At 38.2% G+C, this 10756-nt stretch overlaps 1 protein-coding gene across 2 annotated transcripts in view; it reads left to right on the forward strand.

Moving 5' to 3' along the window:
• The window catches only part of LOC106538574 (phospholipid scramblase family member 5), a 51997-nt gene extending 46910 nt beyond the window's left edge, over positions 1 to 5087 (forward strand). For both annotated transcript variants that reach the window (XM_014053091.2, XM_014053090.2), the window contains 4 exons: positions 1049 to 1210; positions 3715 to 3876; positions 4585 to 4667; positions 4756 to 5087. In XM_014053091.2, coding sequence (XP_013908566.2) covers positions 1049 to 1210; positions 3715 to 3876; positions 4585 to 4623 — 363 coding nt within the window. In that variant the 3' untranslated portion in view covers positions 4624 to 4667; positions 4756 to 5087. The remainder of the gene's footprint in view (positions 1 to 1048; positions 1211 to 3714; positions 3877 to 4584; positions 4668 to 4755) is intronic.
• Positions 5088 to 10756: the final 5669 nt, after the last annotated feature.

Genomic DNA, 10756 nt, shown 5'->3' on the forward strand with positions numbered 1-10756 from the left:
TGAAAGCCCTATGAAGCGGTATATAAGTCTAACTGCTATTGCTATTGCTATTGGTTCTCATCCAAGAGGTTTCTTCAGCTGAAAAAACCATCTTTGGATTAATTTGAATTTATAACATACTTTTATGAGGAAATTGTTTTGAATTTGGAAGTAAATTCTATTAGAAGCTCAATTCAAAGCAATTAAGTCCAACACAGTAAGATTTTTAAAGGGTGGGGTTAAAAAAACCCTCCAATCTCTAGAGATATTCTTTCCCAGATTTATTTCTTCCATAATTTCTGTGCCCAGCAGTCCACATGTGAGCCTCATCCCCCTAAGGAGTGATGTGATGATAATTACAATCAGCAACAACAGCAGCATTTATATAACATCAACTTTATAGCATAAAACCATACTCCCTCACCCAGCATCCCTGTCTTGAAAGAACTTATGATATAATGAGAGAAACTGAAAACATAACTATGTATGTATATGTGTGGGTGAATATATTGTCTAAAGAGTTCATAATATACTAAAAAAAATTCCAGATAGTTCATATTAATGGAATAAACAGGCATTAATTAGAAATAATAGATTATGTCTTAAAGTGAAAGAACTTTTATGACAAAAGACTTCACTTGGTCCTGGAATTTCTTCTTCCAGAAACTGAGAAGAGATAGAAGAAAGGTGGGTGGAACTAAGAAAAATAATGTAATTAAACTAAATTACATTAATTAGCAAACAACATGTATATTTATTGATTTTCATCTTCAATTATACATTATTGTATTTTAATTGTGTTAATTTGTTCAGTTTTAACTATGGTTTTATGTTTTCATTGTAAAACCTCAATAGATTTGCTAATTGTTAAGATAATAAGTTCAATAAGAAGCGAAACATCATGATTCAGCCCCAAATTTTAGAAGCCCTTTAGGGCTGAATGCAAATCTTGGTGGGAATTCCCATGTTGTGCCTGTAACATTTAAAGAACAAAACAAAACAAATGAGAAATGAATGTATCGGGTATGTTATCCTTGTGCTGTTAACTGTATTTTTGATTGCCTACTAGTTAGAAGTTCAATCACCTCCTGGAACCACAATTGGCTATGTTGTGCAGAAATGGGACCCCCTGCTACCAATATTTACAATCAGGAATGGCAACAATGAAGATGTGTTGAAGATCACAGGTCCTTACATCACATGCGGCTGCTTTGGAGATGTTGATTTTGAGGTTCATTTGGCAACATTATTTGAGTTTTCAGTGATAAGATTCTGCATCAGAAATGTCAGGCAGGAGTTTGAGAAAGAAAGTAGAATGAATCAGAGTTTTCTTATCTAGAATGCTCATGTTGGCTGCCTTTGGTTAAACTGACAGAAAATTGAGGAAGTTGTAGCACCTACATCCTCTGGACGATGCTGGTTTCAGGAAAACCCCTTAGTTGCAGTCCATAAATGCAATTTCAATTAATAATTCTATGCTGATCACTCTTATATTCCTTGTCTTCTGCTTGGAGCATTAATAGCTCTTAGAAGGTAGACATATGTGTGAAAGTCTGTAAATATCCATTCTCTACAGTACGTGATTCATACCGATATATTATCAACGATGTCAGTTTGCATAATTCTATTATTTGCAGAGCAGATGAGATACATGACATTCTACTTTTGAAAATGTGAATTAGACCCTCCCCTTGTCTGTCCCCTCTGGACGATGCTGGTTTCAGGAAAACCCCTTAATTGCAGTCCATAAATGCAATTTCAATTAATAATTCTATGCTGATCACTCTTATATTCCTTGTCTTCTGCTTGGAGCATTAATAGCTCTTAGAAGGTAGACATATGTGTGAAAGTCTGTAAATATCCATTCTCTACAGTACGTGATTCATACCGATATATTATCAACAATGTCAGTTTGCATAATTCTATTATTTGCAGAGCAGATGAGATACATGACATTCTACTTTTGAAAATGTGAATTAGACCCTCCCCTTGTCTGTCTGTCTGTCTGTCTGTCTGTCTGTCTCTCTGTCTCTCTCTCTCTCTCTCTCTCTCTCTCTCTCTCTCTCTCACACACACACACACACACACACACACACACACACACAATTAGAATGTGGGGATCCTACACTAACACTGCCTAGATACAGAACAGAAGAGTTAAGTGAAAGTACCTCTTTGGTGAATGTAAAAATCAATGATTGTAACTAGCTTTTACAAGATAGCCATTAGTTCAAAAGTTTTAGATAGTTCCAAATTCAGAAAAAAAGGCTTTTATTAATACAATTGCTATATGGCCTGTCCATGTTGCTAATGGGACAGTTGGAGAGAATCTTTTAATGTTATTTACAAAAGTGCCATAGTTGAAAAAGGCTAATTTCGGAAAATGGCATTCTTAGGCACACCAGGTACCCATCACTTGAAATATTCTTGCCCTTACTTGCCCATCACTTAGGGGTGGTAGTTGAGTTCAGACTTAATGGTTTTAAGCAGCAAGAACTACAGGGACTAAGAGGATGAGGAAAAGTGGATCCTTCTATGCAGTTATTTATTGATCACCGAAATCAACAAAAATGACTCTGGATAACTAGGAAAGTCAATTACAAATACAAAAAGCACATAATGCTTTAAATGCCAGCTAAAGCCAGAAAATGTCAACTAGACTGAAGTGTACTGCAATACAACATTCGAGACTCCATTCGCTTGGACCTAAAGGCTTGGGGAAAGAATCAAGTCATAAGGTCTGCAAGGTCAGAGGCAAAGCCATGTACCGTATGTATAGGCTGGACTGTGGTTTCTTTGGTTTTCCTGGGACTTGAGATATTTGTTTTGTTTTTCATTTTAAATTAAGTTACTTCTGTTTGAATCATACACATTATTTCTAGTTTGTTTCCAAAATGCAAGGAAATAGACTTTACTAGTGCAGCCCAAAAGGCTACAGAGAACACAGCAGTAAACTTAAAATTAACGCGTAAATCTAAACCTAACCCCCCCAAACCTAACCCTAAACCTAACCCTAAACCTAACCCTTAACCTAACGCTAAACCTAACGCTAAACCTAACGCTAACCCTAAACCTAACCCTAATGCTTAACGTAACCCTAAACCTAACCCTAACCCTTAACCTAACCCTAACCCTAAACCTAAACCTAACCCTTACCTTTATGTGAATTGGCTTGCTTTAATTTTATTTTAATTTTAATTTAATTTATTTTTAATTTTATTTGTCGCGCTGCTGATGACGTCACATACGCGCTTTAATCGGGCGCGCTTTAGTGGACCGCGGTTTTGTCGTGCCACGAACACCGACAATATGATTGGAAGTTATATCCAGCCCTGGGAACACAGATTGCCTATCACAACATTTATTTATTTATTTTAAACAGTTGCCCTCCCATCTGATGTATCATAATCCCGGATGGCTCACAAACAACAACACTATTAACATCAAATCACAAAACCATAGGAAAAACTCTTAGTTCCACGAGGGCAACACACAGACAAACCACCTGCTCTGCATTTCATTTTATTGGCCTTCAGCTTTGCTTATGCTAACAATTAGCATGCTAAGAATATCCTTGTCCAAGAAAATCCTCAGTAAACATCAGTTTGTTACTTAGTTAACCAACAATGTGTCAGGAGGACTCATCACAGTTAGAAAAATTATTTAAATATTTCAGGAATTCACAGCTGAACTTTTCCAAATAATTTCTAAGCTGTTTTTATTTCTTTCCTGCAGGTAAAATCTTTAAATGATATGTCAACTATAGGCAAGATCTCTAAGTATTGGTCTGGATTTGTCAATAACATATTTACTAATACCGCCAACTTTGGCATTCAGATTCCTGTGGACCTTGATGTAAAAATCAAAGCTGTGATGATCGGTGCCTGCTTTCTCCTAGTAAGTATGTTTCCCATTGTTTCTTCTCTTTTGAGTACTTTATAATGTTTTGATACATCCCAAAAATAAGCTACAAATCACTTGACAGCTCTTAAAGATACATCCAGATAATCACCTGTGCTACTAGCCAAGACTTGTGAACTCTGTGCTAAATACAATAACTTATACTGGGACGTATATAACTTTGTTCCTATTTTGGATTATTGTTCTGTGTATTATCAAAGTCAACGGGGGGGGGGGAATATCATGGACTTTGGTAGGCAAGCATATTAATTATGGGAGCTGTAGCCCTAATATATCAAATATGTTGTTTTGATAGAAATGCATTACATGACATTTTAAAAACCCTGCTGGAAATACTTTACCAGCAAAGAAGGAAGTCTAGATAAGTCATGTTCCACCTCTGCTTAACCCTAGAGCTGTCATATAACTTTTTAAAGAAAACTGCATACCAACTAGTTGTTATTCCGCTACTTTATTCATACAAGACTAGCAATAACATTCTCCTGATACTTAAGGCTTTCCAATTTCTTCTAGCACAAAATTGTCTTTGCCCAGAGGCACCACACAGAAGAGCAGCTGTCTAATAAAAATAATAATAAGCATAATAAAAGTCTTTGGTGTAATGGAACCTTACAAGTCAGCTTTTTGATATTAATTGTTGCCATTTTGTATCTTGCTCATCATTCACAGTTTATTTATTTGTAGGACTTAATGTTCTTTGAGAATTCCTTGGATGGATTGTAACAAGCAAGATGATAGGAATAATAAAATATGCAAACGACATTTCAGTAAGTAAGAATGAAACATAAATTGGTTGCTTTGGCTTTGAAGACTTATACATAAGACACTTCCTAATTCTTTTTCATTTTCTTCCAGCCGTCCCTTGAGCACTGGATATTACTTTTGAACTGTACAATCTGATTTTTTTTTATAAGAGGAGGGGGCAGTAATCATGATTATTAAACTATAACTTACGTAAATAATTGTTTTCTTCTTTTAATTGTGGGGTGGTTGTTAACTATTTTACTGTGAGTGTGTTCAACATTGCTTTGGAGTGGGCTACAATTCTCTTTGGGTTCCTTTGATGTTATTGCATTAGAAAGCATGAAAGATTAGAACGCAGACAAGCAGCCCCACTGATGAAAAGCTTTGATTCACAACCCCCTTTGAAGTTTTGCAACCAGTTGGCCCCAGCTATTAGCAAAAGAGAGAGTGAGAGTTTTATTTCCTTATACCCCAAGAAGCTTTCAGGTTTAGAGTTCAATTAACAGTAACTAACAGAGACATCATCCACTGGGAAAGTTTAAGACCGCGATCTCTTGGGACAATGGTGGATGATGGTATAAATTGCTCAAATTTAAGGGATGCATAAACAATACAGTACCTTTTTAAAGAGCCACACTGACAAGCTTGGATCCCCATCCACCCCACCCCCCGCAATAAGGAACATAACGCATGTAATGCAAAATCCATAAATGCACAGGATGGCAAAGATGTTTGGTTGACAGCTGCGACTATGAAATTTAGTTCTTATTTGATCAAATATATATTCTGCCCATCATACTTGCATGCTTCTGGGTGGTCTATAGATATAAAATATGCTTCCTTTGACATTGTTATTCTATCTGCCCATAAGAATAGCCATGCAAGACAAACTCAGGCTTATCTTTTTCCAATGTATTTAGTATTTAGTATTTAGTATTTAGTATTTATTAGGATTTATAGGCCGCCCTTCTCCCTGAGGGGACTCAGGGCGGCTTACAATCATTAGGGAGGGGGTGCAATTCAAAAATAAACAATATGTGAACAAAGTAAAATAATAAAAACACAACTTGCATTCAACACTCAACACTCGGGTGGGGCAAATTAGAAGCTTATCCCCAGGCCTGTTGGGATAGCCAGGTCTTGAGGGCTGTGCGGAAGGCCTGGACGGTGGTGAGGGTGCGTATCTCGACGGGGAGGTCGTTCCACAGGGTCGGAGCTGATGTTTTGTTAATCACTGTAATGATCTGTACGAATACCCTTTGGAGACAAGAGGAGGAAAGGCCAAGGCCACCGCCAGTTAAGATACATTTCAGTCCACAGAAGGAATGGAGTGTGGAAAGCATCTCGGAGGGAACCCTCTCTAGTTCCCTGCAAAGTAAAAGCAGGGGGGTAGAAAGATGCTTTAACATTAACATGATTCTGTTTCTGTAACTTTACAATAAAGATAGTGTTACTACTCATGGGGTTGGTTTCTTGTCTCAATTATCCTGAAGGGCTTACACTCAGAAAGGTCAACCAGATGTCTCCCACATACGTGCAGGCCAAAGGTGAGGCTCCTGCTATTGTTCTTTCTTGTAATTGCAAGAAGAGTCATTTTGCACCTAACTGTAAAGTAACAGTGAGTCACTCTCCTGGACCATGGACCTTTGCCTCCAAGAATTCCCCATCGAGTTTGAAAGCCATCCACACCAGTGTCCATAAACATGTCTCATGGTAATAATTTCACCAGATAATGCTCTGTATGACTGCTGAGAATAAAGAGGGTGACCTTGATGGGGAGAAGGAAGCTCTATTACCACGGCAATAAGGGGATAAACATTGAAAAGTCTCAGACAAACACCACCTGAATTCATATAAATAAAAGAGGAAGCACATTCAGACTTTCAAGATTCTGTTACTACAGCCAATATTAATAAAAGTAGTTTTATCAATAAATAGCATTTGTTTCTTCACTTGATCTGTCTTATAAGGGTGGAAATAAGGAACTTAATAACAGAGTTGGGAGGAATCTTAGAGATATTCTAGCCCAACCTCTGCTCAAGTAGGAGACCCTGTACCATTCCAAACAAGTGTCCAGTATCTTAAAAATCTCCATTGTTTCTTGTCTTGACTTCAGGTGCTTTGGAAAATAGGTTGACTGTCCCTTCTTTGTGGCAGCCCCTCAAATATTGGAACACTGCTGTTATGTCACCCCAATCCTTCTTTTCGTTAGACTAGACAAACCCAATTCCATTCTTTATATGTTTTAGCCTGCAGCCCCTTAATCCTCTTTCTGCATCTTTTTATAATACAGTGACCCAAACTGAATGCAGTATTCTAAGTGGGGTCTTCCTAAAGTTGTATAAATCAATACTAATACTTCACCTGTTCTTTATTCTATCCTTCTGTTAATGCAACCTAGGATTGTGTTGGCTGTTTTGGTTGCTGCACACTGCTGGCTCATATGTAAGTGGAGCTCATTAGGACTCCAAATTTCCTCTCACAGTTACTGCTATTGGGAGGTTTCTCCTAATCTTGATTTTTCTTATCTAAGTGTAAATCCTTACTTTTCTCTATGTTGAATTCATTTTGTTAGATAGGGTCCAGGGTTGAAGTCTGTTGAGATTCATCTGTATTCTCAGCCCTCTTTTAAATCTCATTCCTACATGTTACTCATGGTAAGATAAGAACTTTCTCTATTAGCTGCCATTGGGCTATTGATGCTTTGCAATGTAATGAAACAATTGAAGGCTCTGACACATATTAGCAATGACTAGGCAACTTGTTTACTTGCCTATTTTGCTCCTTTCTAGTTCAATTATTTTAATTCTACCCTTTCCAATCCGTTCATAAAGAATATGTAAACATATGGGCAAGTGTGAATGAATTCTTGTTCATTGATTCCAGCCAAATTTAACTGGCATTGTTATTTCAAATATGGAGACATTATGTTACGCCAGCCTGTTGTGGCACAATTTTTTTTCTCCATTCAGTTCCTATATCTCAATCACAAACATAGCTAAATGTACAACAGTTCAGATTTGTGAAGCTCTTTAAGAGTGAAACATTCAAAATCAGACCTGGTATCTTGCAAAGCATGCAATGAAGCATTCCTCACGGAGTGTCATTCACCTTTAAGGTAAAGGTTCTCATTGTATGTATGTGCTAGTCGTTCCTGACTCTAGGGAGTGGTGCTTGGCTGTTTCAAAGCCGAAGAGCCAGCACTGTCTGAAGAAATCTCTGTGGTTATGTGGCCAACATGACTAAATGCCGAAGGTGCACGGAACACTGCTTCCCATCAAAGGTAGTTCCTATTTTTCTACTTGCATTTTTTCATGCTTTCGAACTGCTAGATTGGCATAAACTGGGACAAGTAATGGGAGATCACTCCATTACATTGCACTAGGGATTTGAACCGCCGAACTACTGACCTTTCTGATCTGCAAGCTCAGCATTTTAGCCACTGAGACACCAGGTTCCTTCATTCACCTTTATTGTGTCTGAAAGAAGACAGTGCTGCAACCCTCTTTTAAAGGCCATCCTTGGACTCAACATACTGTATATATTTCATTCAGTCTTTGACTTTCTCTTCCTAGAGGAGACTGTTGAGAGGGCGGTTGGTGTTCAGCTGCAGAGGGCAATGGATAAAGCGGATTATCTGGGCCTTTTTAATTATGGTTCAAGCCGGGGTATAGTACTAATACAACACTGGTTACATTTGCCGATGCCCTCGTAAGAGGTCAGGATTGGTATAATTGGCTCAGCCTTCCAGGATCTCTTGCCAGTTTTTGATAATATTAATCAGGATATCCTTCTGGATTGGCTCTGGGGATTAAGAATGGGAGGCACCCTTTTGTTGTGGCACTTCTCCATCCACTGGGATCACTTCCAAACAGTGTTACTGTGGGATGGCACCTGCAGTGTGGGGTTCCTCATAGCTATGCTCACTTGCCACTTCTCTTCAATGGCTACATGCAACTGGTGGATGAAGCCATTTGATGGCATGAAATATGGTATCATCAGTATGCTGATAACACCCCGCTATACATCTCTACCCCTGCCTAGATAGGTCATGCTGCTGTAGTTCTGATTCAGTGCCCAAAAAGGCTGTGTGGATCTGGATAAAGAAGAAGTAACTCTGTCTCAACTATGGCAAGATTGAATGGCTTTGAATTTTGAAGCCACAGTCTGGTGATGTCATCTTTGGCTCTAGGCTTTTTCCAGACAAAACTGCTACGTGATTTGGGTGCCTTCTACAGCTCCTATTTGAGGAATAAGTGGCTAGGGGGACTTTGTAAAGAGTCATCTTATGCATCAATTGTTGGGAGGTCTTGTTCACACATGCCTCGACCTTTTAGTCATTTCCCCATTGGACTACTGCTGTGCACTCTGCATGAGACACAGGGCTGTCCTTGAATATCATCCTAGTCTTGAATCTGGTGGCATGGGCTTTATAGAGCACCCATAGATTCACCCAGGTTATACTCTCCACTCAAGTTATACCCTTTCTTGTGCAGACTGCACTGCCACATTTATTTCACAATGTAATTCAAGGTGCTGATTATTACCTTTTAAGTCCTACTTGGAACAAGACCTGATCATCTTCAGGATCACCTCCCCCTGTGGGTCCTATGAAATTAGACACAACAAGCATGTTCCAGATCCCTTACCATAATTGTTACCTTATATGATGTCATCTCTTGCTATCTAGGAAGTATGACTTTTCCATAATACCCCCCCGCCCCATGGAATACCCTTCCTCTTGAGATCCAGTAGATCCCATACCATCTAACTCTTTCAGAAGGCCTAAAGAGATGGTTCTTCCCTTCCAGTACTTTGATAGAGTTAGCACAGAGCCTGGGAGTAGCAGTTTGGGCTGCACTGAAGGAGATTAGTTTTAGTGCCAGTTATTTTTAATTGCTTTTATGAAGTTTTGGTTTTGCACCCCTGCTGTGAGCTGCTCAGAGTTGTTTCTCTTAAGATGGGTGTTCTTATAAGCCTTATAAATGAATTAACTAATATCTTGAAAAACAATATCTTTCCTAGTTTGTTTCTTCAAGCTCACAACTTCTTTGAACAACTTTGTTTTTCATCCAAAGTATTTACAAATCTTGTGATTACATTTCTTGGCTTTTATATTCAGATGAGCCCAGAATTGTACATCTTTGTCTGAAAGCTAGACATCTAGCAAGAAGTTATTAATCTTGGAGATAAGATATCCAATTAAATCAGTCTTTTCCACATTCTCTCTGATGCCTTTAACTCTCGTTTCTTCTCTTCTGGTCCTAGACATCTGCTAAATCTAGTTTAATGTCTGTAATATCTTTTTGAACTTTTACAATATCAAGCTCATTTTTCATAGCATCGACATATGTTTTGCTAGAAGTCTGTGCAATCTCTGGTATTTGATAAAACACTCTGTAAGTTGTTTATTAATGTTTCCAAGCTCTTTCTACCTTGGCAGCTGACTTGCCTCATTATCCCTTCAGGTCTTATTTAAATTGCTTAATCGTATATGCCACTGAGCTAAAATCCGAATCTCATAATTTTCTAGCATCTTCCAAAAGGTTTTCTCTTTTTCCATTTCTTTTTCCTTATTACTAAAGGGTGATTCCACCCAGTTTCTCCATTTAGCATTTAATTCCCCTGCCTCTTTGTAAAGTTCCCTTTTGGACATTTTATTTATTTACCCTTATCCCTTAAAACAACTCCAAATAGATTTGAATGGTTAAACATCTCAGAAGGACTGGTTCATCAACATTTCAGCACACCCTCTTCACCAGTGGTTAGTTCTGCCCTGCAAAACCTCTAAATAGTTCTGTCTTTAGCATCTTTCAAATGAAATCATGTGGGTGTGGGTGAGAAAGAGACAGACAGAGAGACAGAGAGACAGAGGGAAATTGATCTTCATGAACAGACTGTTGCGAGAACCTGGCAGCTACTAAGAAGTTCTTCTTTTTGACTTTAGTGTCCTGAAAATAAGGCACCAGGAATGATTTGTCCAGAATATGAATAGATCAGGCTTATTCTAGTTCGAGCAAACAAACCTGTAGATATCCAGATGCCAAGACAGAAACATCTTTATAGAACAAAAACAGCACTTTGAAAGGTATCTGGAAACAAATGTATAATT

The sequence above is a fragment of the Thamnophis sirtalis genome, unplaced genomic scaffold (genome assembly GCF_051295495.1).
Source record: "Thamnophis sirtalis isolate CommonGarterSnake01/CBP01778 unplaced genomic scaffold, rThaSir2_p1.2 scaffold_11, whole genome shotgun sequence".
In the NCBI taxonomy this organism is placed as follows: domain Eukaryota; kingdom Metazoa; phylum Chordata; class Lepidosauria; order Squamata; family Natricidae; genus Thamnophis; species Thamnophis sirtalis.